General features: G+C 56.7%; 2 protein-coding genes across 3 annotated transcripts; one reads left to right on the top strand and one right to left on the bottom strand.

The window, feature by feature from the left end:
- The first annotated feature begins 1 nt into the window (after position 1).
- On the top strand, positions 2-12,610 carry LOC133349083 (DNA repair protein RAD51 homolog 4-like). 2 transcript variants are annotated; one of them, XM_061562228.1, is made up of 11 exons: positions 2-112; positions 512-718; positions 1,665-1,726; positions 3,684-3,802; positions 4,536-4,617; positions 5,199-5,342; positions 5,684-5,779; positions 6,460-6,571; positions 7,511-7,581; positions 7,753-7,989; positions 9,884-12,610. In XM_061562228.1, exons 2-11 carry the CDS (start codon positions 637-639, stop codon positions 9,938-9,940), a joined length of 1,062 nt encoding a protein of 353 aa, XP_061418212.1. In that variant the 5' UTR covers positions 2-112; positions 512-636; the 3' UTR covers positions 9,941-12,610. The 2 variants fall into 2 exon arrangements, with proteins under 2 accessions (XP_061418212.1, XP_061418214.1); XM_061562230.1 differs by having other exon boundaries at positions 24-120.
- Positions 9,670-27,651, bottom strand: LOC133349082 (septin-5-like). The gene is made up of 11 exons (XM_061562227.1): positions 27,538-27,651; positions 19,661-19,757; positions 18,726-18,812; positions 17,688-17,811; positions 17,127-17,261; positions 16,526-16,643; positions 15,698-15,799; positions 14,593-14,689; positions 14,274-14,430; positions 13,729-13,825; positions 9,670-13,070 (listed from the first exon to the last, which is right to left on the bottom strand). Exons 1-11 carry the CDS (start codon positions 27,637-27,639, stop codon positions 12,996-12,998), a joined length of 1,191 nt encoding a protein of 396 aa, XP_061418211.1. The 5' UTR covers positions 27,640-27,651; the 3' UTR covers positions 9,670-12,995.
- Positions 27,652-27,992: the final 341 nt, after the last annotated feature.

The raw sequence follows: 27,992 nt of genomic DNA, 5'->3' as shown, positions 1-27,992 counted from the left end.
CCCCTCCCTTACAAAGATGGACGCGCGCATTCAAATCAGAGAACTGCGATTAAGAGTGGAGACATCCGATGAGCGACAAAGCTCGTTTTAAACAGATGTGCAGTGCGCGCAGGTCAGAACGTGAGAATAATACAAAACACGAAAGGAGTGCAAAGTATAGGAAACGTAAACAAATCTTTACAGCTTCAAATCAAGATTAAATCCTTAAAAATCTATGAAACTATTTGTATGTTATACCACGTCAAGCCCATTGAGCTATTAGCTTCTTTTTCAGAAGCTACCTGGCCACAACTGATAAGCTCCACGAGATGGTTTATAATGTGTAACTTTATAGCAGCCACATCTAAATAATGTAAACGCGTGTTTCAGGTCTCGCCTGGCCACAGGAACTAAATGTGAAACCACTCTTTAATGAGGGCGACTGGGCGGTTGACAGTTTTCAGTTAATGACGCCACGATTCCACACATTGCCGATGACGTCATGTGACCGTATCGCTGAATGTCGTCACAGGCGGCCCTCGGCCGGTGACGTCACCTCATGCACCACGTGTTTGTGTCAGCGTGGTCGGTGGGTGGCGAGCGGGGCGAGTGTTGTTGACGGTGGTGACGATGGCGATGGTGTCGGCCTCCTGAGCAATGGTTCGGCTCCGCCAGGGCCTCTGCCCGGGCCTCACAGCCGACGTGGTGGCTGTGCTGCGGGGACACAACATCGGCACAGGTGGCCTGGGACAGGCGGTGTGCACTGTGAACGTGTCTCACGCGCTGTGTGGTGGTGGTGGTCGTGTGTGTGGTGGTTGTGGTGTGGTGGTGGTGTTTGGGGTGTGGTGGTGGTTGTGTGTGGTGGTGGTTGTGTGTGTGTGGTGGTGGTGGTTGTGGTGTGGTGGTGGTTGTGTGTGTGGTGGTGGTGGTTGTGGTGTGGTGGTGGTTGTGGTGTGTGGTGGTTGTGGTGGTGGTGGTTGTGGTGTGGTGGTTGTGTGTGTGGTGGTGGTGGTTGTGGTGTGGTGGTGGTTGTGGTGTGGTGGTGGTTGTGGTGTGGTGGTGGTTGTGTGTGTGGTGGTGGTGGTTGTGGTGTGGTGGTGGTTGTGGTGTGGTGGTGGTTGTGGTGTGGTGGTGGTTGTGTGTGTGTGGTGGTGATTGTGGTGTGGTGGTTGTGTGGGTGGTTGTGGTGTGGTGGTGGTTGTGGTGTGGTGGTTGTGGTGTGGTTGTTGTAGTGGTGTGTGTGGTGGTGGTTGTGGTGTGTGTGGTGGTGGTTGTGGTGTGTGTGTGGTGGTTGTGGTGTGGTGGTTGTGGTGGTTGTGGTGTGGTGGTTGTGGTGTGTGTGGTGGTGGTGGTGGTTGTGGTGTTGCCGTGGGAAGTGGTGGTGGAGCTATCAGCTCGCGGCGCTACGAACCCGGCTCCACCGGAAGTCGAATCTGGCTCACGGTCAAGAGCAGTGACGATTCGGATAATTATAATGATCATGGGCCTCCTCTAGGTCCACTCAGCCTCAACGGACTGCCTGGTGCGGTGTGTAAACATCACCACTAGGGAGACAAAGGCGGCCGGGCGTGTTGCTGGCCACCCAACCCCCTCGTGTGCCTTTCCGGCCTTCATAGGTGCTACTCGCTAACAGCACTTGCCCCTACGGTCTGTATCGGCTACACGGGGGATCTTTGTCTTTGCAGTTGCGGCGCTGGTGACCCAGGACAGCCAGAGTCTGGCTTGGACCACGGGGATCCCCTACAAGGTGTCTGCCGCCATCAGCTGCAGAGAGAGAAGTTGCCCAGTCCGTGAGCTCTCTCTGGTCTCCAGAGCGGGGCTCGCGGAGCCCTGGGGGCTTGCGGAGCCCTGGGGGCTCTCGGAGCCCTGGGGGCTCTCGGAGTCCTGGGGGCCCGCGGAGCCCTGGGGGCACGCGGAGCCCTGGGGGCACGCGGAGCCCTGGGGGCTCTCAGAGCCCTGGGGGCACGCGGAGCCCTGGGGGCTCTCAGAGCCCTGGGGGCACGCGGAGCCCTGGGGGCTCTCAGAGCCCTAGGGGCAGGCGGAGCCCTGGGGGCTCTCAGAGCCCTGGGGGCACGCGGAGCCCTGCGGGCAACCGCGTGCCAATGTCCCAGGGTGGGCGGGAGGTGGCTTGCAAATGTGTGAAATGTTATCATACACGAGAGTCATTGGTGAGTGGCCAGGTATGAATCCACCAATATAAAACAACAAACCCTCGTGGTAACCTGCAACGACGACCTTTGTGAACTCGGCGGTTGTCAGCAACGAGGCGGTGACCGACAGGAACCAGCGGGCGGGGACAGATGACGTCACGCGCGCAGAGCGCCCGCGGGATTTTGACTTTAAATTCGCTGCCAGTCACTCAGCTCGTTGGGATACCTCACAAAACGGACAGTTGGTTAAAATATTAATGTTCATTACTCATACGTTTATTTCTCAGAACCATACTCGGTTGAAACAAAATTCAACAAGGGGTATAGGAGTTCGTCAAATAAAGGTGCCGGGTGGCTCGGAGGTCAGACGGAGCGAGCACCGCTGAGGTGTCCTGGGGTTGAGCCCAGGCGGCATCCTCCTGTGGGTAACCGCTTTGTCACGCGGTAGTGGACCTGATGCTGTCGGCCCAGAGACCAAGGACTGCACAACAATTCGTCACGTTACACTCGGTCCTTTAATACCAGCACTGCGGATGTTGATCCCAGCACTGAAAATGTCATTTCAGGCACTCGAATTCGAGTAATGGTTTGACTGTCCATGCGACGAGCATGGCTCTCAGTGGCAGAGTGGGTGACAGAAGGTGCTGGCCTCTGCTGTGGGGACCGGAGGTCACTTGAAGGGATATCAGAAGTAGTTCTGTGATATCCGCTTACATGGGCCATGCTGTACCTTGCTGAGTGAGAAATCTGAATGGATTCTTCATGATTTGACACCAGTAGCACAATTCGGGAACATTTTTACAAGATAAAAAAAAAACAAATGTACAAAGTTGGAAATGTTGAATGTGTTCCAAACGTTAAGAGTAAAGCATTGTAACATGTTTGTGCGTGCATGTTTGCAATTGTGGGTGCGTATCAGTGCTTGTGCGTGCATGTGTAGCGGTTAGCGTGCTGCAATACAAACGCAGCGACTCGAGTTCGATTCCCGCTCACCGCCAACACCAGTGACGAATATCTGAACCGTTCCTGGGGCTCCCCTAGGTCGACTCAGCCTCAAATGAGTACTTGGTAAGGTGTGTAAACATCGCCACTGGGGAGACAAAGGCGGTCAGACGTGGTGCTGGCATTCACCACCTGGTATACCGTGCTGGCCTTGAAAGGTGCTCGCTAACAGCACTTGCCCAAAAAGTCTGTTTCGGCTATACGGGGGATCTTTGTGTGTGCGTGCGTGCGAGTGTGTACGCATGGGGAGCGGTAGCGCACTTTGCTATAAACCCAGCGACCCGAATTCGATTCCCGCTCACAGCAAATATCTGACCTTGTCTTGGGCATCGCCTAGGTCGACTCGGCCTTAAATGATTAGCTGGTTATGTGTGAAAAAACATCGGCATTGGAAGAGACAAAGACGGCCAGGCGTGGTGCTGGCGACCCACCCTCTCCACGTGGCGTGCCGGCCTTCACACGCGCCGCTAGCTTACGTCATTAGCCCCAGCAGTCCGTTGAAGGCTATGCACGGGGGGGGGGGGACCTTCGCCCCTGTTGCGTGTGCTGCAGACTCTGCGTGCCGTGCGCCGCGTGCTGCTGGCGCAGTTCGCCGCGTTCCCGAGCAGCGCGGCGGACGCCTACGAGGAGCTGCTGTCGTGCACGGCCATCCTGCCCACGGGCTGCTCGCGGTCAGCGCTGCACCGCGGCCGGCACGCTCCGGAGCTGTCCGCAACACTGTCCTGCGAGAATAATTTAGGCTCTCATCATCACGATCGACATCACGGTCTATGGGGCAGACAGCCCGTCTTGTGCCAATATGCTCAAGTAGTGCCACATCTTTCTGGCACCAATGTCTGACGTGGTCATGAAGCCATTCTCTGTTGGGTTATTCCTCTCTTTCCGGTTCCTTCCATTTTTCCGAACAACACACTTTTAATCTTCCTGTTAGTGTCCATACTACATGTGTCCAAATAGTACCAGTTTCCTCCGCACCGCCTGCATCAGGTCTTCCTCTACGTGCAAACTTCTTGCATTGCGCTGCCCAGATGGTTGTATTTCGGCATGCCGCGACCATTATAGGATTAATATCAAGAGGCGTACCTCGTATTCTAGTGGTAGTGCCTTGTGCCGATAATCCCTACTGCCAAGTCAGCCTCGCAGCTGTTTCCAGAGAATTTCTGAGTGAGGAATTAAAAGTCCCTGCTCGGGGTTCCCACGTAGCAGGGAGCTCATGCCAGGGGTGGCACACACACACATGGCATGGACACAGTGACGTGGGTGACACACGAATGACGTGGGTGACACACGGCACGGGGGCGAGGTGCGGCAGGTGACACAGCGCACGGGGGCGTGATGCAGCAGGGAGTGTGGGCTATACTGTGCTGTGACCCCCCCCCCCCCCCCCCGTGTGTCTGGTCTCAGGTTGGACTCCCTGCTTGACTCTGGGCTCTACACGGGAGAGCTCACTGAGCTGGCAGGAGGACCGGCCACGGGAAAGACACAGGTCTTGTCACGGCACATCCTGCCACGGCACATCCTGCCATGGCACATCCTGCCACGGCACAGCCGGCCACGGCACACATGGCCACGGCACAACCTGCCACGGCACAGCCTGCCACGGCACATCCTGCCACGGCACATCCTGCCACGGCACACATGGCCACGGCACATCCTGTCATGGCACAGCCTGCTACGGCACATCCTGCCACGGCACAGCCTGCCACGACACACATGGCCACGGCACACCTTGTTACACTCGATGCTGCCACACCACAGCCTGCGATGGCACATTAAGCCACACCACAGCTTGCCACGGCACATTCTGCCACACCACTTTCGGCCACATCACAATCTGCAACACCACAGCCGGCCACAGTGAAGGGCAAGTGTGAACCATGTCTCTCTGTCTCCCCTCGTGTCTCCCCGTACCTCCCTGTACTTTCCTATGTCCCTCCGTGTCTCCCCGTGTTTCCATTTGTCTTTTCCTGCGTCGCCCCTTGTATCTCCCCATGTATCTCCCCGTGCGTGTTTCTCCACGCGTCTCCTCCCTGTGCGTCTCCCCGCGCGTCTCCCCACGGCATGTAGGTGTGCCTGAGCGTGGCGGTCACCGTGGCCTGCGACTTGGGCCAAGCCGTGATGCTGGTGATGGCCGGGGGGGCGGCCGGGTGCCTCGCCTCCCGTCTGCTCGCCATGGTGCAGGGGAAGACGCCAGACTCCGGGGCGAGCCAGGTGTGCCGGGCGGCACGACACGGCACAGTCAGTCTCGGGACAGCACACCAAGAAACGCCATGTCGTGGCAAAACGTGCCATGGCATGACACGGACTGGCACCGCATGGGCACACCACAACATAGCACGGCACAACAAAAACATAATTGGCAGGGCAGAGTCTGGTGCAGCATTCCACATCACGGGACAGCGCAGAGTCCCGGCGACGCATTGGCACGGTCGGGCGTGGCTCGCATCTTAACATTTTGGAGGGGGGGTTCGCGGATCGCACCGAGAATACGCTACTCTCTCAGCGTGCTGCTGAGTTGTTGTCATGAGAGTGATTGTCGCCGACGTGTGCAGGTGGCGGCTTTGCAGCGCGTGCAGGTGGCGCGCGTGTTCGACGCATTCGCTCTCCTGGATCTGCTGCAGGACCTGCGGGCCCGGCTGGGAACACAGGCACGCGCGCACGCACTCACGAACGCACGCAACTACAGCCGCCCTTCACCACGACGCTGTGGTGACGTCGCCACGGTGCTTGTGCCAGGCTAGGTGCATTTGGAGGCCACGTGAAATGTCGAAGGCCCGCTGCTAGCAGGAGGTCATGGGACAGACCCAGGTGCCATGGTTTGACTCGTTTAGATTGCTAGCAGATGCACCACCTGCACCCCCTACTGTGCCTTGCTGAGTTTTATTCGCCCGGCGCTCTGCTTGTTGTGCACATGGCTCCTCCTCCGCCGTCCGTTGTTGTTGTTGTATGACGCCTCTTAGAGATTGGGATGGCAAGTAATCCACATTCACGGGAGTTGGTTACACCACAAAAACATGGTTACAGTAAAAACACACAAAAAAAACAATGTGTTAGGTTGGGAATGACATGGTCGTCCATCACCAAATATAAGGCTACTAGAACACGTCACATACAATAATACTGCATATTTGATAGCAAAAATATACATCATTTTAAAAATAGTATATGCTACGAAGAATGGCCAGAGCCCAAAACTTTGTTATTATATATATTTTTATTCTTTTAAGGCTGACAAACGCGTTGAGTAGGCCTGTCCTGCCTTGCGGAGCCTGTGCCTCGCCCAGTGCAGCCGAGTGACCAGGCGGCTCCGTGCACCGTGCCGCGGCAGGTGCCGGTGACACCTGCCTCGGGGGGCGCAGACTCCTCTGTTCTGCGCCTGCTGGTGATCGACTCGGTAGCGGCCGTGATTACGCCGGTGCTGACTACGGAGCGCCACGACGGTAACGACGCACGTGGCTGCCAGTTATGTTTTGCAGATAAATCACTTCTTGGGACGCTTTAGACAAATGACAAAAACATTTTAAACTGTTCTATTCTCTCGGCACCGCGACCGCACACAGCTACTCCTGCTACACCACACCACAACACCGTATCACTATGCCACACCATTATACCACACCGCTACACCACTCCACCACACTACTCCACCACAACACCGTACCACAACACCGTATCACTACACCACACCATTACACCACACTGCTACACCACTCCACCACACTACTCCACCACAACACCGTACCACTACACCTCACCACTACACCACACCATTACACCACACTGCTACACCATTTCTAAATGTAGAGGGAAATATCGAAGATAAATCCACGCGATCACGGGGAGAACGTGCAAACTCAAACTATATAAGCATTAGGGTCGGGATTAAACTCACGACCTCCTGTATACCAGGCAAGGTAGTTAACATCTCATCACCATGGAGTACATAAATGAGCCCCGGGGCAGCTTCACACCAACCCATGTTTGCTGCTTTTGCCTCTCTGTCCGTGTGACTGTTTTTTCATTTGTCCAGTTGCTTCAGCTGTCTGTGTTTACATAAATTTGCCCATCTGTCTCTCCTTGTCCATTTGTTCTAAATCTGTCTTTGTTCGTCTCTCTGTCCATCCGTGTTTCCTCCGTCGTCCGTCCCCGTCTGTCTGCTCGTGCCTGCTGACGCGTGGTGCCGCGTCCTAACGGTTGAGTTGCACAACGGGCAGCGGTTTCTCTCACCTCCCGACCACGGCACAAACCACCGTCGTCACAGCGGCACGTGGCGTTTGAACCTTGCCTGGTTCACTCCTCGGTCATCTCGGGCCCAATGTGATTCCTTCTACCCTTGACCCTGTGGCTCTGCTGCTCTCCCGCCCTAACGCCACCCCCAGGACTGGCGTTGCTGATGCACATCGGCCGTGAGCTGAAGTCGATCGCTAAGGAGCACGCGTTGGCAGTGCTGGTAATGGTCTCACCGCAGTGGCAGGAAGTGCATTCATTCATTCGTTTATTCTAGAATGGACGACTGGTTCAATACGGGCCATCGTGCCGAGTGACGCGCGACACAACCACGACGGGCCCCGGGGCGGCGCAACCTCCCCTCTCCTTCCCCACGCCGTCCATCCCCACGCAGGTGACGAACTGGGTTTGGCGCGAGGACGGAAGACGTCCCATGCCCAGCCTGGGCCGGGCCTGGAGCTTCCTGCCCAACGTGCGGGTGCTGCTCGAGAGGGAGGGCGAGCGCCAAGGAGGCGGCGCGAGGGCAGGAGGGGGGGGCGGCCGTGAGGGGGGGGGCGGCCGTGAGGGGGGGGGCCGTGAGGGGGGGGGCACGCTCGTCTGCCGCGCTACGCTGCTCAAGTCTTCGCGGCAGGTGGGCAAACGAGCAGGGCCTGGCGTCTGGCTCGATGTCTTTGCCAGAACGCTGTCAGGGCTGGGCTTGCATGTACGTGCGTGTATGTTGAACTTGTTGTTGAAACATTTGAACACACCTGTATTCTTGCCGGAAACGGTAAAGCCTATAGAAGAAAATGTCATTATCTTGACACTGGTCCCATAGATGAAAAGCGTCCCATACATATGTTGAGAGTCACGCGGGGCCACGGATGACGTCACGGATTACGCAAGGGGCTTTCGGAAAGCACTTTCGGGAACGTGGACAGGCCAAGCTGGGGGGAGGAGCCACCCAAAGGGTTCTTAAGGGGGACCGCGTGACGGGGGCGTCGTGGGGAGACGGGGTAAGGACCGGCTGGAAGAGGGTCTCTCTCCTCGTCGGGGAGCGGTGTCCGGGTGAAGTCGGGGTGAAGGAGCGAGATAGTGTGCACCTCCACTGGTGGAGGATGCCGAGTGTGAGAGTGTTTTAATAGACGGCAACAGCCCTTATAGTATTCCTCGTCTCCGCGTGGTTGTACTGCACAACACTTACATACAACTCTGTAGAACAGGGGGAGATCACACCAACTCCACTCACACTCTCAGTCACGCGCACACTACACAATGGGGAGAACATTCAAACTCCACCACAGAAAGGCACGAAGACGGACATCGAACCTTGGGCCTGCTTGTGAGGCGCAAGTGTCACCATTGCAGCATTCCGGACTGTTTGAGGCTTAAATTAATTCGCTAATACACACGAGTGTTTCGGCAAACGTATACAAGTGACATTCATGCATAATGTCATCATTCAACGGGAACAATCTGTGTTCCTATGGCGGGAGCGAGTATACAAAGTGGTGCTCGCTTTAACGACCCTGGAGGGATGATGGGCTAAGTCAATCCCCGCCCCAACCAGCATTTGGACTGCCAACGCCCGATCGCCAAGCCGTCCCCTCTCCCAAAGATGTCACGAAGCTCCTTGTTGGTGGGTGTCGAGCGGGAGCCCGACCCTGGCTCGCCTGCTACAGCACAGTGTGGACTCCACCTGTTGCGTCTAGAAGGGATAGAGGGTTTCCCCCTCGCACGCGTGGGGTTTCCCCAGGTGCTTTGGTTTCCTTCCACATGTCGCGCACGACGGTTGATTGGCTGGTAACACCTTCATATATAGAGGACCGCAGAGCTCGGCGGGGGAATTTGGTGCCGGCTCATCTGCGGTTCCTCCTCCCGTCTCTCTTGGAGGAGTATTATTATTGTTGTTGTTGCTATTCCATTACTTCGCTTGAATAACTCCTTAAAGATGAAACGTTCCATTTGGCAAGGGTGCGTGTATGCACACGAGACGTCCCATCTGCCCTGTTTGTCCCAGGAGTCCCAGGTCTTGGTGCGGTCTGAGACCGTTGTTGTTGTTGTGCTGCCTTGCCCCAAGCGCGGCAGGAACTTGTGTATTTGTGTGTCTATGCATTATATATATATTTTAGTGACTAGTTTTCGCTATCTTGCACTCGTATCATGATTTGTATTGTTGATGTAATTCGGTGATCCCACCCCCAGTGGACATCGGTGAAAAAGTAGCTTCATAGCTCATTGGTTTCCTCTCCGATAAATACGCATTTTGAAGTGTAACATTTGCATATCATTTGCATAAAGGGAAAGAAGTGATTTTCACGCACGCGATTCATTCTGTGTCATGAGCATAAACATTTATTATCAGAGGGATCTATTTGCCCTTACTTACCGGGTATTCAACGCAATGCAGCTTACATTAGAGCAGTACAATATCCGATTTCTAATTGCGAGACTTATTATAATAACTAACAGACACTGCATATTGAAACGAACCGTTTCATTGTGAATCCTTCCCTCACCCCCTCTGCTTGTCTGCTCAACCGCAGGCCACAGGCCAGTCCGTGAGCATCTCCGTGGGAGCCCTCGGAGTGCTGGATTCGTGACGTCTTCAAAAACCTAAATCCTCTGCCGCCTTTTAGCACGGCGCACGTGCGCGGGATCGCAATACAACTACATCTCAAGATTCCACAAATTATACCTGGTGATGTGACGGCTGCTGCTGCTGCTGCGTTGGCAGCGGTGCACAAGCAACAAAATACAACTCCCAACACATTGGTCAATAACAACACTGTGTGGCCTTAACAGAAAACTATAATAGGTGACCTTTCAGGCAATGGGCCTTCTTCAGAGCGGTGGTGGATCGCTGGTGGATCACTGGTGGAACGTTTACCATGCTGCTCTATGAACGCAGCGACCCGAGATTCCCACTCAAGTACCAACACCGGTGACGATTATCTGAACCGATACTGGGCCTTCCCTAGATCGACTCGGCCTCAACTGTATAACCTGGTGCAGCGTGTAAACATCGCCACTGGGGAAACAAAGGCGGCCTGGCATGGTGTTGACCACCCACCCCCTCGTGCATCTTCATAGGCGCTCGCTAACAGCACTTGCCCCAAGTCTATTAAGGCTATACGGGGGATCTTTGTCTTGGTGGTGGTAGTGCTGAAGTAGTAACTAATTGACACGTTTTGATTACGTGACAAACCTTACTAATTGGCCGTGTCGGGTGGTGGTGGGTTAACGACATTTATGCGACCTGCCGTAAAAACCTTTATTGTGGTGGGGGTGGTGACGGTCAAAGGCCAAAACGGGACCTGTGCAGGCTCCCAAGGTGGCCACCCAAACGACCTCATCGCTGACGAGGTGCGGCGATGCCTGGGGCGGACAGGGACCGGGGAGCAGCTGGAATTTGTTTTGTGGTAAAATACGACCGGGAACATCGGCGCAGGGAGCCCACGAGCGCCACAGGGGAGCGCCACGGGGGAGCGCCATGGGGGAGCCCACGGGGGAGCCCACGGGGGAGCACCACAGGGGAGCGCCACAGGGGAGTGCCACAGGGGAGCCCACGGGGGAGCCCACGGGGGAGCGCCACGGGGGAGCGCGCACGAACAGAAGGGACGTTTAAAAAGTCGTGAACGTTTGGGAGTCACGTTCCAGACTTGCAAATCCAGATGGTTGCCGGTGTGTCGGGGGGAGTACCCACACTTTGGACCCCGACGCTGGCATGCGACGGGCCCACTCTTTTGCGAATGATGTTGCCAGATCTTTAACGTCCTATGCAATTGAAACGGACAGCAAGTGGCAGTGTCATGGTTATTATAGTCGCTTGCTTCTAACAGGAAAGCACCGTCTCGTGTTTAAAGCAGTTTGTGCTGTGTGGTAGCATAGCCACAGATGTTCACATATCTGGATTTTTCAGCCTGTATATAAAGCCGTCCAAACCTCGGTCTCCTGCGAGTCGGATATATGCGAGTTGCACTTGACCACCAAGGTGGGACTATTTGATGATTTCGCACGGACTAGGGCCGGACGTAAGCTCCACTGCACGAGTGGCTGAAGCAGCGCTGCGGTTTGTAAATGCAACGTGAATTCAAGGGAGGTGTGGGGACTCTAGAAAAGGTTGAATATAGCGCACTATTAAAGCTCGGAATTCTCTATTTAAGATGTTTCGGCACGTGTCGCCACTCGTGACGTGTGTCACGCAGCGCCCATCTCCGTTATACGTTCCGTGCCCCAGAAACCTTGGTGGGGAAATTCCACATTCCTCTGGCAGGAACCATGAACTTCACTCATCGACTCCTCGAAGTGTGTTGCCTGTATTCCAGACTGGCTGGCTGCTGCTGTTGGTGTTGCGAGTTCTTGATGACGATTGGCTCGGCTGTCTGTGCATGGGGAACAAGCGATGCTAGCGGTCATCAGCACACTCGGTGATTCATTGAGAGAAGACTGTTTTTTTAAAGCTTCAAGTTGATTGTTGTTAAAGCATGTGAGAACTTAAGCGACCAGGATAAAGTCTGTCAGTAGGGAGCAACGACTCCCAAATTAGTCACTTCTGGCCTCAGTTTTCGAAATTGGCAAATTGAGATCATGCCCTGGTTTCGTGAGTCCTCTCCTGGATACACAAACGTGACCGGACTTGTGGTATCCGAGTTCTGGGAAGCAACGGGACACATCTGTGGTGACGCACTTTGGGGGCGGGCGGGCAGGCAGGGCCGTCCATCGGGAGGGGCGCGGGGAAAATCACGCCGTGTGGGCCCCCCCCCCCCCCCCCCCCCGACGCCTTCAAAGTAAACTTGGTCTCGAGTTCTCACTCTGGTTACACAATCAACTTGCAGAACACCGCGACAATCGTTCATTCTGACACACTTGCACAGTGACACCCCCGTTATGAGATGACCGTGCGGATGTTCGCGCAGGCTGAGTGCAAGATGTGAAGGCCGGTGGCCCAGGACAATGAACGTTTAACCCAAACCCAACTGAATTCGTCTATGAAAGAGACATTATTTGGTGATGCTGCTGCGTTGGCAGTGGTGCAAAAATACAAAAAAACCTCAACACGTTCGTCAATAACACCGTGGCCTGGCAATGAAAAAGTATAATGGGCAACATTTTGGGCAATGGCCCCTCTTCCTGGCTGTGCTTCTTTGCTTCATTTGACTCGATGGCGTTTGTCGTTGTGGTGGCCCAGGTCATCACGCTTGCAAACGAGACTCCTCCATCCTGGCCTCTCGAGTTATTCTTGTTAAAGACAATAAACTTGAACTTTTGACTTTGTAGTATCCCACTGGTTTGAGATTGGAGGGTGACAATTGGGGATGTGTTGTTGCTTTCCTGCAAACATGGACAACTTGAAGATCGTTGGGACCGTGATGAAAATCAGTTGCGTGAAATTTGCGATTGGATCTCTTCGGCATTGGGAGAAAACTGGTAAATAAATACGGTGGGGTTCACGGAGTTTGCGATCACGTTTTGGTTTTCAGCGACCGTGGCTTTGGAGGTGTTTGGGAAGATGAAGATTTGGGCTCCACTCGATCCTGGTCCACGCTTGAGTGAGCAGTTGCAAGCAACTCGGTTGGACAAGCGCAGGGGAGAATCCTCGGGGTGTTTTGATGCAACGGGACGGAATGATCGTGGACCTCGCCTGACACAGCTGGATTATGTTGATGACTGAGTCGACTGGGCCTGAACCTTGTTCTGCATGTGAGCCAGCATCTCCTGCATGCGGGCGAGCTGTGGACACACACGCACACAATGAGCCATTGTGTAGCCCGAGACTGTTGGGAGCAAGCTCTGTTAGCAAGCACCTATTAAGGCCGGCCACGGGCATCGTTGTGGTCAGAACCTCGCCCGGCCAGCGACACACGTCGCTTCCTTATCATAGATTTTGCATTTGCAGCTATTGGTTACAGTCTGCACATATGTCTAGACAGTGTGTATATGCTGCGTGTGTATGTATATATAGTCCGTGTGTGTAAATATATGGATGCAGATTTAAGTTAAACGCAAAACTTTCTCCAAATGATTAAGAAAAAAACCATCGCAATGAGAGAAGAACGCGTGCGGGCCGGAGACCACCGACACAAGACGACCAGCACGCACCGGGGTTGGTGCTGGTCTCGACAAGGCCGAGAGCGTTGTGCATGCATCGTGGCATGGGGGCGTGACCCCCATGCCACGTGGCATGGGGGGTGGGGGTCACGTGACATCCGTGCAACGGAGCACGCAGCCGTGTGCCCGTCGCTGCCATTGGCGAGCAGCCACCGCTGCACGTGCTGTTATTTAAAAACGCGGCTCGCAAATTAAAAGGGGGGGGGGGGCATCTTAGCCCCCCTGCACCCCCCTCACTGGGGCGGCCATCGCGCGGCTCCTCCCTGTGCCTCTCTCTCACCTCCTGCTCCTTGGCCCGGATGAGCGCGTCCGCCCGGCCCGCTAGGCCCGACACGATGGGCGTGGGGAAGTCCACGACGCTCTCGCGGGACAGCTTGCTGCCTCGGGGGGGGGGGGGGGGGTGAGAGGGCGGGGGCGGACATGATAGGCATGGGTACGAACCCGGTGACCCGAGTTCAACTCCCGCTCACGGCAAACACCAGCTACGATTCGGCTTCAAATATGAGCACCTGGTGCGGTCTGTGAACATCGCCACTTGGAAGACAAAAGCGGCGGGGCGTGGTGCTGACGACCCACCCGCAATGTGGCCGTGCCGGCCTTCGTCGGTGCTCACTAAGCACTTGCCTCAAAAGTCTACTGAGGCTGTAAGGGGAATCTTTGTCTATTTGCATCTACGTGTACCGGCGCGTGCGCGTACCCACCTCTGTGTGCGTGCAGGTACCTGCGTATGCGCGCGTGTACCGGTTGTGCGTACCTGTGCGTGCCCGCACATGCGCGTGTGTGCCTGAGCACGTGCGTGCGCGTGGCGTGTGCCCGAGCGCGTACCTGCGCGTGCGCGTGGCCACGCGCGTCATGTGCTGGATGCAGCGCGCGCGGTGCTCCTCGTAGTGCAGGTCACGCGTCACGTCCTTCAGGTCCTGCATGTGCGTGCGGATCAGCATCGTGCGCAGCTTCGCCAGGTCGCAGTGCTCGCTGCTGTCCACTGCTCCGCAAGGGGACACGGCGGCGGGGGGGGGGGGCACAGAGAGGGGAAACACGGGGATAGGCTGCCAAGCCACATCTGTCACACCCCGGCCATCAACCGACAGCTGTCACACCGCAGCCCTCGCACCGCTGCAGATGTGTAGAGCCACGCCGTCCTCACCCTCGGCGATTCCCCATGGGTAGAGGCGGCCGCGCACCCGGCGCCCTGAAGCCTCCACAACCGCGCTGCCACCAATCACTGCGAATGGGATGCTGGCCTAGAGAGCACGGGGACACGCGCAAATACGCACGCACACAGACAAAGGTCTCTCATGTAGCCTTAACAGACTCTGGGGGCAAGTGCTGTTAGCAAGTAGTGCCTATGAAAGCCGGCACGGCACACGAGGGGGTGGGTGGCCAGCACCACTCGTGGCCGCCTTTGTCTCCCTTGTGATGTTTACACACCACACCAGGTCGTCATTTGAGTCGGATCGCCGAGTTCATGAGTTCATAGCGCAGTGGAGCTAACCCCCCACCTACACACACAGCCACTCCAGAACAGTCAAGGTTTGTTCCCCAAACCCATTCCCACCATTCTGCCGCATTCTGCTCTCGCGTGCGACAGCAGCAGCAGCGATGTGGTTCAGGAGCTCGATGCCAAAGTCGGAGTCTGCTGCTGCTGCTGTCACGACAAGAGGGCTTCAGCAGAGCGAGTTCGTGCCGCTTTGCGAACCCTACGCAGGCGACTCCGGACTACGATATTGTTCCCACTGCCGGGTTGCGTTGCACACAGCTCGTAGACGGAGCAATGAGATCCATTCCTTCGTAGGCGTGAGACACGGTGGCAAGATGTTAACTACCTCGCCCAGTATGCAGGAGGTTGTGGGTTCGATCCCGACCCTGACGCCTGCTGCTGTATATTTGGAGTTTGCGTGTTCTCCCCGTAGTCGCGTGGATTTCTCTCCGGGTCCTCCACATTTTCCCCTTCACATTTAGAATCAATATCAATATTTAGCTGCTATACATTTCCACGTGATAAGCCACTTCGTTGGGCTATCATTTGTGGCCAGGTCGCTTCTGAACAAGAGCTACATAGCTCAGTGCGCCTTACCTGGTGAAATAAAAATAGTTTATCGTTTAGTTTAGACGGATTTGCGGCGAGGGATGGCGACGATGGCGACGATGACGGCGATGGATGGTTGTGACAATGAGGGCGATGACGACGATGAGGGCGATGACGACGATGAGGACGATGTGATCTGCTCCACCGGCCTCCCGGCACACACCTTCAGCTCCTCGTCCTGCCTCTTGAACTCTTCGTCCTCGTCCGAGTCGCACTCCGGGAACTGGTAGATCTTGATGTCGTTTTCACTCAGCTCCTCTTGCACCTGGGAGAGGGCGAACATCGGCATCGACCAAGGGGCGATCGTACGGTTGCGTGATCCGATGGAAGAGTGGGGTCATAGGTGGTGCTGGGGGAGGGGGGGTGATTAGGGGTGTTAGGGGAGGCTCTCACTCCCACTTCTGTCGTCAAATTTACAGTTGCTGAGGAGAGGCCCAAAGCAGCCAGCAACAAACTGCACAATTGAAGGTGAAATAACAATAGATACACGTTGACAGGTTTCTTGAGCAAGGTGTGTGTGTATACTATATGTATAGCACTGTATATACTATATGTATAGCACTGTATATACTATATGTATAGCACTGTATATACTATATGTATAGCACTGTGTTTGTGTATAATTACGTGTACATGCACATGTGGGGAGCGGCAGTGTAGCAGTGCTGGCCACTCACCCCATTGTGTGCCGTGCCGGCCTTCACAGGTGCTCGCTAACAGCACTTGCCCCTACAGCCCGTCAAGGGTAGATGTCTTATGTACGTAATCAGGGGTTCGATTCCCGCTCAACGAGTACCCCTAGTCTCAAATGAGTACCCGGTGCCACGTGTAGAAATTGCAGCCGGGCGTGGTGCTGGCCACCCCCCCCCCCCCCCCGTGCGCCATGCTCGGCCTTCATAGGTGCTACTCGGTATCAGCATTTCCCCCAAGCGTCTGTTCGAGGCAACACGGGGATGTTTGTCATTGTCCGTGCGAGCGAGCGAGGCATCACCCTGCGTTTGAGCGTCTCCCTCTCCCGCATGGTGAGCGTGTCGGCCTTGGCGATGACGGGGACGATGTTCACCTTGTTGTGCAGCGCCTTCATGAACTCCACGTCCAGCGGCTTCAGCCTGGGACAGCGCGGCAGCGGTCAAGGCAACGGGGAACGACAGCCACCACGAGCCCCGCGGCCCTGGGCACCGGTCTCATCCCGGCAGTGGAGGTGACAGAAGTGTCGCGTATCCGCCGCAACCACCGCCGCCACGATCACCGTGGGGAGCGCGGGCGCCGTCCCCGTGGGGAGCGCCGTGGGGAGCGCCATCCCCACCCGTCCCCGTAGGGAGCCGTGCCCACCCGTCCCCGTGGGGAGCCGTGCCCACCCGTCCCCGTGGGGAGCCGTGCCCACCCGTCCCCGTGGGGAGCCGTGCTCACCCGTCCCCGTGGGGAGCCGTGCCCACCCGTCCCCGTGGGGAGCCGTGCTCACCCGTCCCCGTGGGGAGCCGTGCCCACCCGTCCCCGTGGGGAGCCGTGCCCACCCGTCCCCGTGGGGAGCCGTGCTCACCCGTCCCCGTGGGGAGCCGTGCTCACCCGTCCCCGTGGGGAGCCGTGCTCACCCGTGCCCGTAGGGCGAGATAAAGTAGAGGCAGCAGTGGACGCGCGTGTCCTGCAGGCTCTTGCGGTCGAGGCCGCTCTCCTCACGGAAGTACGACTCGAACTGCTCCTCCACGTATTCCACCACCGGCTGCCAACTGCTCAAACAAAGACAAAGATCCCCCGTGTGGCCTTCAACAGACCGTTGGGGCAAGTGCTGTTAGCGAGTTTCACCTATGAAGCTTGGCACGGCGCACGAAGGGGTGGGTGACCGGCACCACGCCCGGCCGCCTTTGTCTCCCCCCGTTGCTGATGTTTGACACACCGCACCAGGCGCTCAGATTAAGGCCGACTCCCCGTAGGGGAGGCCCAGGACCAGCTTGGACATTCGTCGCCGATGTTGGCCGTGAGCGGGAATGTATGTTAAACTTCTTTTGCACCGTGCAAAGCCAAACATGCTAACAGGAAGTGTGGGGAAGGACAACGAGACATGTTGTTGGCATGAGATGACGCTACATAAAATGAAAGTGTCATTATTAAGTCCCCTCACCACCACCTCCTCCTCCTTACCACCCGCAACTCACCACTCCGTGTTGTCGATGGCGTCGGCAAACCCGGGGGTGTCGACCAGGGAGAGGCGCAGTCGCACGCCCTTCTCCTCGATCTCCAGGGTGCGCCGCAAGATCTCCACCGTGCGCGAGATCCGCTCTGCGGTGGAGGAGACCTCGCCGTCACGGAGCGCAGTGGCCCAGCGCAGTGGTCCCACGCGGAGGCCCCACGCGGAGGCCTCACGCGGAGGCCCCACGCGGAAGCCCCACGCGGAGGCCCCACGCGGAGGCCCCACACGGCCAACCGCGCTCATCGGAGGTGCGGGTGAGACTCGGACGGTGACAGCAGCAGCAGCACTATCCCAGAAGGGGATTGAATGATCTCCGATTAGTGGACCATACTTCACCACCACGGTCACGCTGTTCCGTGCGGCTTGATGACGGAAGGGTGGTGAGGGAACCGGGACCAACCGGTTCCGATGGCGCCCGCCACTGACGTTAGCCGTGCCTGGGAATCCAACCCAGGTGCAAGTTTCGTGACGGCAGCCGACTAGGTAATCCGTGAGGATCCTCCAACTACAGCGCTCGGTGCGGATCAGCACGCCTCTGCTACTTTGTTCGGCACGATGTCCGACGTTTCCTTCCACGTGCCGTACGGGAGCTTATTTAGGAACTGTTCAGCTCCCGTGTTTGTTGTGTGTTCGCATGTGCACGTGTGTGCGTGCGTGTGCACGTGTGTGCGCACGTGTGTGCGTGTGTTTACACTGTGTAGCGGTTAGCGCACTGCGCTATGAACCCGGCGACAAGTTCGATTCCCGCTCACGGCCAACACCAGTGATGATTATCTGAAACGGTCCTGGGCCTCCCCTAGGTCGACTCAGCCTCAAACGAGTACCCAGTGAGGCGTGTAAACATCACCACTATGGAGACGAAGGCGGCCGGTTTTGGTGTTGGCCACCCACCGTGTGTGCCGTGCCGGCCTTCACAGGTGCTACTCGCTAACAGCACTTGCCCCAGCAGTCTGTCCGGAGGCTATATGGGGAAGCTTTGTCTGTGTGCGGTGGCGTCTCTTGCCGTCAGCGGGCAGCAGCACGCGCTCGTGGTAGAGGTCGGTGAGGAAGAGGCTGTTGATGAGGGTCGACTTCCCCAAGCCCGACTCGCCTGCGGAGCAGGGGCCAGAAGAGGGGGGGGAGCAGAGGGGAGCAGAGGGGAGCAGAGGGGAGCAGGGGCCAGAAGAGAGGGAGAAGCAGAGGGGAGCAGAGGGGAGCAGGGGCCAGAAGAGAGGGAGAAGCAGAGGGGAGCAGAGGGGAGCAGGGGGGAGCAGGGGGGAGCAGAGGGGAGCAGGGGCCAGAAGAGGGGGAGCAGAGGGGAGCAGGGGCCAGAGGAGAGGGGGAGCAGAGGGGAGCAGGGGCCAGAGGAGAGGGGGAGCAGAGGGGAGCAGGGGTCAGAGGAGAAGAGGGGGGGGAGCAGAGGGGAGCAGAGGCCAGAAGAGAGGGGGAGCAGAGGGGAGCAGGGGCCAGAGGAGAGGGGGAGCAGAGGGGAGCAGGGGCCAGAGGAGAGGGGGAGCAGAGGGGAGCAGGGGTCAGAGGAGAAGAGGGGGGGGAGCAGAGGGGAGCAGAGGCCAGAGGAGAAGAGGGGGGAGCAGAGGGGAGCAGAGGCCAGAGGAGGAGGGAGCAGGGGGGAGCAGGGGCCAGAGGAGGAGGGGGGAGCAGAGGGTGGGCATCGATGAGCAGGGGGGAGCAGGAGTGAATATTGCAAGGCATCAAGTCTGAAACATGCTACAGACGCGCGTTGACTGCTCGTTGACTTCGTTAATTACCTGAAATTGTCGTTTAAATTCGGACAAAACCGAAATGTTGTGAATCCCAAACTCATCCCGAGCCTCAAGTCATTTCCATCGATCCCGAGATTCCCGACACTCCCGCCCGTCCGCCCTCCACTCGCCCCCCACTCGCCCCCCACCCAGCGCCCGGAGAACAGCTGAGAGGAGAAGCAGGAGGACGACTCACCGGCCACCATCAGCGTGAACTCGAAGCCTTTCTTCACGGACTTGCGGTGGACTTGGTTGGGGAGTGTGGCAAAGCCAACATATTCCTTGTCATGATCCTGCGTGTGTGTGTGCACACGTGTGTGTGTGCACACGTGTGTGTGTACACACGTGTGTGTGTACACGTGTGTGTGTGTACGCGTGTGTGTGTGTGTACGTGTGTGTGTGCACGCGTGTGTCAGACAAGACACAGCAGTGAGGCAAGCCGCGTTAAATCAGCCGCATTGTCACGCAGTCAGTTGGCCAGGCAGGGAGTGGCCATTCTGAATCTTCGTGGTTTTGTTGTCGCGACGCCATCCAAGAGTCAAACATCGTTGGCCACGTTTCGCCGCGTGGTTTGTACTGTTACCGGTTTGGTCCGTTTTGTTTACTTTTTGAGCCTCACTTCTATTCATCATGTCTTTTATTTATATTGCTATCATGATAATTACTTTCAGATAGTTTATTTAAGAATTGTGGGTCTCTGAACGTTGTCCTCTGTCTGCGTACACACACACGCGTACACACACACGTGTACACGCACCGAGATCTCAATCTTAATTTGAATCGGTCCTCTTAACAAAAGTAGCGGTAATTGCTTAGCGTGTTACACGGGGCGTGTTTAACAATTATCATGCGCGTGTCGCGCGAGACGAGTGAGGCGAGTCACGTTGTATGTCAATGGGGACGAGTAAATTGGTAAACGCGGAACGACGGAGCAGCTTGGTGGTGGTGGTGGCGCCAGGAGGACTGGAGTTGTGACTACCCTACACTGGGTGATTATCAATGTTTACTCCAACTCTTACTACCCATGGGCCTCTCTCTCTCTCTGTGTGCGATGAAGAACTGCCCGAATCCCGAGGGGCCACTGCACTTGGAGCGACGCGGACGTCCGGGATGAACTCCTCATTCGAGACGCAAACATCACCACCCCCCCCCCCCGCCTCTTGCTTGTACCATTCCCCGCTGAAGACAGCGGTGGAAGCATCGACCAATTCATCGGAACATCGTCAGCAGGCCGATGCGCACGTCTCCTTCGTGAATGCAACAATTAAAGACACAAACCGAATGGAGTGCGATTGTGGCCACGCAACCCAAACTACGGACCCGTACAATAAACTCATAGACACACAAAGATACAGAGGCTCACAGAGACCCAAAGAGATACATGGATACATAGAGATACATAGAAACCCATAGAGATACATAGAGACACATAGAGATACACAGAGATACATAGAGACACATAGAGACCCATAGAGATACAAAGAGACCCATAGAGGTCCATTATGTAGACAAGCCACAGCAGTGCGACTGTGAACATGGCACCCACACGAGTGACCGCCACAGTGACCCCACTGCGCTAAACCCACACGGTGACCCCACTGCGCTAAACCCACACGGTGACCCCACTGCGCTAAACCCACACGGTGACCCCACTGCGCTAAACCCACACGGTGACCCCACTGCGCTAAACCCACACGGTGACCCCACTGCGCTAAACCCACACGGTGACCCCACTGCGCTAAACCCACACGGTGACCCCACTGCGCTAAACCCACACGGTGACCCCACTGCGCTAAACCCACACGGTGACCCCACTGCGCTAAACCCACACGGTGACCCCACTGCGCTAAACCCACACGGTGACCCCACTGCGCTAAACCCACACGGTGACCCCACTGCGCTAAACCCACACGGTGACCCCACTGCGCTAAACCCACACGGTGACCCCACTGCGCTAAACCCACACGGTGACCCCACTGCGCTAAACCCACACGGTGACCCCACTGCGCTAAACCCACACGGTGACCCCACTGCGCTAAACCCACACGGTGACCCCACTGCGCTAAACCCACACGGTGACCCCACTGCGCTAAACCCACACGGTGACCCCACTGCGCTCTGCGCTCCATCAACGCAGCAGCAGCAGCAGGAACAGCGGCAGGAGACGAACTCTCTCCCTGCTCAAGGCCTCTCGTCGTGACAGCAGCAGCAGCAGATCTCGACATTGGCACTGAACTCCTGAACCACATCGCTGCTGCTGCCATCATGCACAATAAGATAATTGCTCGAATCATCCCCCGTTATTTACATAGACACTTGTAAGGCCACACACAGCGGTGTTATTGACGAATGCGTTGCGTTTGTGTTTCTCTCCAATATTTGAAGGGCAGCCATTGCCCTCGGGCCTCGACTACCGCACGCGGAGGGCGCAGCAGCAGCAGAGCGCGACCATCGCATCGGGAATCGTTGCGGCGACCTTGTTTTGCTTTTCCACTGCAATCGATCTCCCGGTGCGGCCGACTCGGGTCCCCCACCCCCCCGTGTCCCCGTGAATGTCGCCCTCCACCCGGGGGCGGGGGGGGGGGGGGTCGGCGGTGCTCATTGGCACGGCTGTCACGCCGGAGGAGGCACGGCACGACGGCCGTGTCGAAGAGGGCATCTACATAAGATTCCGACTCGAGCTAAACTAACACCCAACTTGTGTTCTAGCAGGAGAGGCCCCCACTGAGCCACGGAGCTCTTGATCAGCAGCGACCTGCCCATCACAGACGGTAGCGCAGCGAAGTGGCTTATCAAGTGGACAATTATAGCAGCCAAACACTCTGAACGCGTGCTGGTGTTGATTCTAAATGTGGAGGGGAAAACCGGAGGACCTGGAGAAAGATCCACGCCACCACGGGGAGAGAGAGACATGCAAACTCCAAATATACAGGCGTCAGGGTCGGGATTGAATCCACGACCTCCTGCACACCAGGCGAGGTAGTGAGCGCAGTTGGCTACGCACGGTACTAATATTGAGGGTCTTCAAGGGCCCCTTGCAGTGCGCTGAGCTCCTCAGCTCGATTGGCAGTGCCTGCCCACAACATCGCGAATCAGTGCGGTTAAATGACCCGAACATACGAAAAAATTGACGGTCCTTAATAATCAGATTGTTTTCCTCATCTGAAACGCATTAACAATTGATACCATTGGACGTATACATACATCCGCCATATTTCCATAGGCTTTAGGGGCAAGTGCTGTTAGCAAGCACTTATTAAGGACGACACAGCACACAAAGCGGAGGTGTGGACAACACCACGCACGGCCGCCTTTGTCTCCCCAGTGCTGAATTTTACACACCGCACCAGGTAGTTATTTCAGGCTGGGTCGACCTAGGGGAGGCCCAGAACTGGTATAGATATACAGCAGTTGTCACTGCTGTTTTCCGTGGCCAGGATTCGTAGCCAAGTGCACGACCCCACCGGCTGGGACACGGAGACAAAGACTCCCCGTGCAGCCGTTTCACAGATTGTTGCGAAGGTGCTGTTAGCGAGCAGCAGCACCTATGCAGGGCGGCACAGCACACGAGGGGTGGGTGGCCAGCACCACGCCCGGTCACCTTTGTCTCTCTTGTGCTCATATTTACACACCGCACCAGGTACTTATTTGAGGCTGAGTCAACCTAGGGGAGTCCCAGGACCGGTTCAGATAATCGTCACCGGTGTTGGTGGCCATAATCGGGAATTGAACTCGGGTTGCCGGGTTCATAACCCAGTACACGAACTGCTGCTACACGACCGCTCCCCGCGTTCGTCACGCACACAAACACACTGGCAGCCAAATACCTCCAGGGTGTCGTAGGGATCGAACACTGCCCAGGGACTCTTTGGCCGCGAGCTGCCCGGGGGGGCGAGGCCCCCGTCACTGGGGCTCAGCAGATCGACGTCTTCCGCGCTCCGCGCCGCGGCCGCGTGCCGCGCTGCCCTCAGAGTCGCCCCCGCGCCACCTCCGCTGTCGTCGTCGTCTCTCACGCGATTGGTCGCCGTGGAGGTCGCACGGCCTGTGACGTCACAAGGGCCCGTGATGCCCACCACTGCCGGGTCACTGTGGGCCTCCTCCTCTTCTTCCTCTTCACGCTTCTCTTGCTCCTCTTCTCCCTTAACCGCGGGAGTTGCCTGTGGCCCCTCGATGCATCGTGGGGATCGGGTTTACGGTTGCAGGAGGATCACGACAAGGATTGACCACGTGTTTGTTATATCCGCATGCGTCCGGGAAACATGACATTTGTCATCGGTAGGAAAATCACACGAGGGCAGGTGGGTGGAGAGGTAGGGGAAAACGTCCACGTGAGAGGCAGCACTCCACATGCATCGTGGGGAGTGTGGGACAGGCGTGGGAGAAAGATGAAACAGAACGTTAGCACAGGGGGACAAGGCAGAATGTTGTGTTTGTATGGAGAGGAGCCACTGTGGACGTGAGCTGTGGGAACTTGTGACCGCACTGGAGAAGTTGTCGGGATATTTGGAAGCCACTGGAGCTGTGCACTTTTAATCGAAATTGAAAACTAATTTCATATTCTTTGGTTCTTTCGGTAAAGTCACGTACATAGAAAAATACAACAATAATAAATAAATTAAATATAAATTATAAAAACCACGTTTCCATCGCAACACAAGCAGTCGTCATCATGAAAAGGGGGTTAGCCTGATGACGATCGCTTGTGTTTTAGTAACTTTTTTTTGTATTATTATATTTTTCTATCTACGTGGCTTTACCGAAAGAACCAAAGAATATGAATTCCCGCAGTCAAGAAAGTTTTAAGTCAAAATGAAATCAAATTTATCTAGAACTGCTCTGGGTGTTCAGTCTGTTGACCTGCACGGCGTGAGAAGGCACTCCTCGTTCAGCAGTGGATCGACATGAGGGCTGCACGTGCACAAGAAACACGAAACTAAAAACCATTTTTATTTTACCAGCTAAGGCCCACTGAGCTGTGTGGCTCCTCTTTTTCAGAATCTCAACGAAGCGGCGGCTTCCGGAGGACCCAGAGAGAGATCCACGCGATCATGGCAAGGGTCGGGATCGAACCCACGTCTTCCTGTACACCAGGCGAGGTCGTTAACATCTTGCCACCGTGGTGCCCCACAGATACCGTTTCGGTGTCCCCGACACGCCCACTATGACCACCCCTCTCCCCCAGAGCCACCGAGTCCCGAGGGGCCCCCACCGGGGGAGTAACGACGCACGCTGGCCCGCGCCGCGCCGTGCCGGCCCGCGCCGGGTCGCGCCGGGTCGCGCCGCGCCGGGTCGCGCCGCGCCGGGTCGCGCCGCGCCGCGCCGTGCCGGCCTGCACCGCGCCGGGTCGCACCTGCCGAGCGGGCGGGACGCGGGGCAGCGGCCGGCGGAACCCGCGCACCGTGGAGTAGAGGGCGTCCCCTGCCTCGTCGCCCTCCACTCCGCACCCGGAGTCTGCCCCGATGGGACGGAACCGCCTGCCCAGGGGCAGCACCTTCGGGGGCAGGGCCGGGGCTGGGGGTACGGTCTGGGTGGGTTTGGGGGGCAGAGTCTGGGTGGGTTTGGGGGGCAAAGTCTGGGTCGGTTTGGGGGGCAGGGTGTGGGTGGGTTTGGGGGGCAGGGTGTGGGTCGGTTTGGGGGACAGGGTGTGGGTCGGTTTTGGGGGCAGGGTGTGGGTGGGTTTGGGGGGCAAAGTCAGGGTGGGTTTGGGGAGCAGAGTCTGGGTGGGTTTGGGGGGCAGGGTCAGGGGTGGTGTCGGGACTTTGAGTACTGGGGAGACGAGGCGAGCTCGGGTCGAGGAATCTCGAACGAGGAGTTCCTCCTCTCCTGTGTTCTATAGGAGTGTCAGTGTTTGTTAGTGAATGTGTGTGAGCATGCGTGAGTGTGTGTACATTTTCATACACAAGGACATGTGTACACACATTCACAAGTGCACGTGTGAACACTTGTACAAGTAGGCTGGTGTATAAACACACATTTAAATAAGGTGGACTCCAAAGCTCCAGTGTATATGTATGTATGTAATTTGCACTGCAATATACACATATGTAGACACCAAGTAGGTGCACACACACATATAAACAATCTGAAACATAAACAATTGGATGTGTGTGTAATGTATGCACATATGCACACTTAGACACGTCACATCGTTTTCCATGTGTAGTGACATGGAATGGGTCACTATGGCGCGTAGCGCTGGCTGCTGGCAGAGAAGGGGATCTCTGCTGTTGGAGCAGCCCCGTCTGCCGCTGGGTCACGTGACGAGCCGGAGAGAGGCAAGTGGGACAAAGGTGACAGAAGGGACACGTGGGCTGGAGCCGGGAACCTTCTGGTCGGTCCTGGAAGGGGGCGGGGCGAGGGGGCGGGGCCGAGGGGGCGGGGCCGCGCTGCGTGGAGTCAAGGGGGACCCCGAGCAAGGTTGGCGGCTGTTGTTTGGAGTGGAACTCGTCGTGCTACACGAGTCTCTGTCACCGTCTTCACCTCCTCGGGGTCGCTGCTCAGGCAGCCTGTCAACCGTCCTGACCAGAGTAGTTACTCCTTGTGCCGGTGACAGCTAGAATAAAGAGGGTGCATCCTACTCTTGGTGTCTCTGAGTGACTCACTACACATACAACGTGTGCCCTTATACAAATATACATGAAACATACACATGCAAAATTATATATGGAACATGATTGCTTTAAAGCCTTAAATGCATGGCAGGAGAGCAACAGCGGTGATGGAGACAAGAGAGGGAGGATGGGCAGGGAGGCTCTTGCACGATGTGTTGGAGTTGTGGACCAGGCCAGGTGACCACCGCTACGTCACACGCCGCGCACACACGCGTGGCAGGGCGTGAAGGGAGACACGTGGCTGTCAGATTGTGCACATGCATGTCATTCTATACTTAACAAAATACGTTTTGCTGGCTGGCTGGCAACTGTGCAGGTGGTAACGTCACCGCACATATTTGCGTGATAATGATCATATGGTAATGATCATAATCCTAATAATGTTACGTCTCTGAAGCTGCACACGAGACACGCATCGTTGCGATGTCAGCTTAAAGAGGCTGCTGAGACGCAGGCTGCTGGAGGCTCGAATGGCGTGGATGCCCAATACCACAGCAGGAAAACTACACAGGGTGCAAGTCACAGACCACCAGCCAACAACGGGCACTGGACAGATCTGTCCTACTCTCGGTCCTGATGTCAAGGACACCATGGGCTCGTGACAGAGCCGCCATCCGCCACCAAGTGGCGGTGACGTCGACACAGCGCCTATGCCAGGCTAGGTGCACTATGAGACCACGTGAGGTGTTGAAAGCTCGTTGGCAGGAGGTCACCGGACAGACGACCCAGGTGCTATGGGTTAACTGAGATAACTGGCAGATGCACCATCTGTGCTCCTCACTGTGACTATTTGCTGCGTTTTATGCACCCGGCGATCCGCTCATTGTTGTGAGCATCGCTCATTCACGGTTGTTAATGGGCGATAGCCTCCAACTGCCCAGCAGCGTCTTTCACGAACTTCCTCCACAGAGGCCGATCTTGACACCGCTGGTACCGGCCATCTCTTCTCCAGCCCGTGCCGCACCCGTTGAGCCCCCTCTATCCGGTCAAACAGAAGCTGCTTGGGGGCATGCGGCGGCTGGGGAGTGTTGGGGCGAGTGCTGTTAGCGAGCAGCACCTGTGAAGACCGGCACTGTGGCACACGAGGGGGTGGGTGGCCAGCACCACGCTCGGCCGCCTTTGTCTCCCCAGTGGTGATGTTTACTACACACCACACCGGATACTCATTTGAGGCGACCGAGGGGAGGCCCAAGACCGTTCATGATCATCGTCGCTGGTGTTGGCGGCCGTGAGCAGGAATCAAACTCGGGTCGCCGGGTTCCTAGCGCAGCGTAGCGCTAACCGCTGCACCACCGCTCCACCCACCACAACAACAACATACACAACACACACACAACATACACAACACACAACAACACACACAACAACAACAACACACACAACAACACACACACCAACACACACACACAACACACACACACACAACAACAACACGCACACAACACACACGCGGCGTCGTCACCGTGCGCTCGCGCTGCCCGGCCGAGGCCGCCGCCGTCGCCTCGGCGGCTCCCGGCAGAAGGAGCCGCTCCACGAGCCGCTCCGGGATGGGGCTCCTCGCCATGGGATGGGGGGCGGGGGGCGGGGGGCGGGGGGCGGGGGGCGGGGCGGGGCGGGGGGCGGGGGGGCGGGGGGAGACGCGCTCCGGGGGACTTCAACCCTGAGGCGAGCGGCGGGAGGTGGAATGGGGACAGAGCGAGAGACACGCACAGTCAGTGTACACAGTCAGTTTACACAGTCAGTTTACACACAGTCAGTCAGTTTACACACAGTCAGTTTACACACAGTCAGTGTACACAGTCAGTTTACACAGTCAGTTTACACACAGTCAGTTTACACACAGTCAGTTTACACAGTCAGTTTACACACAGTCAGTCAGTTTACACACAGTCAGTTTACACACAGTCAGTGTACACA

The sequence above is a fragment of the Lethenteron reissneri genome, chromosome 29, assembly GCF_015708825.2.
Source record: "Lethenteron reissneri isolate LAM-NWPU_2019-01 chromosome 29, ASM1570882v1, whole genome shotgun sequence".
Lineage (NCBI taxonomy): Eukaryota > Metazoa > Chordata > Hyperoartia > Petromyzontiformes > Petromyzontidae > Lethenteron > Lethenteron reissneri.
Note: the sequence above shows the minus strand (reverse complement) of the source record. Positions and strands in the feature narration are given on the sequence as shown.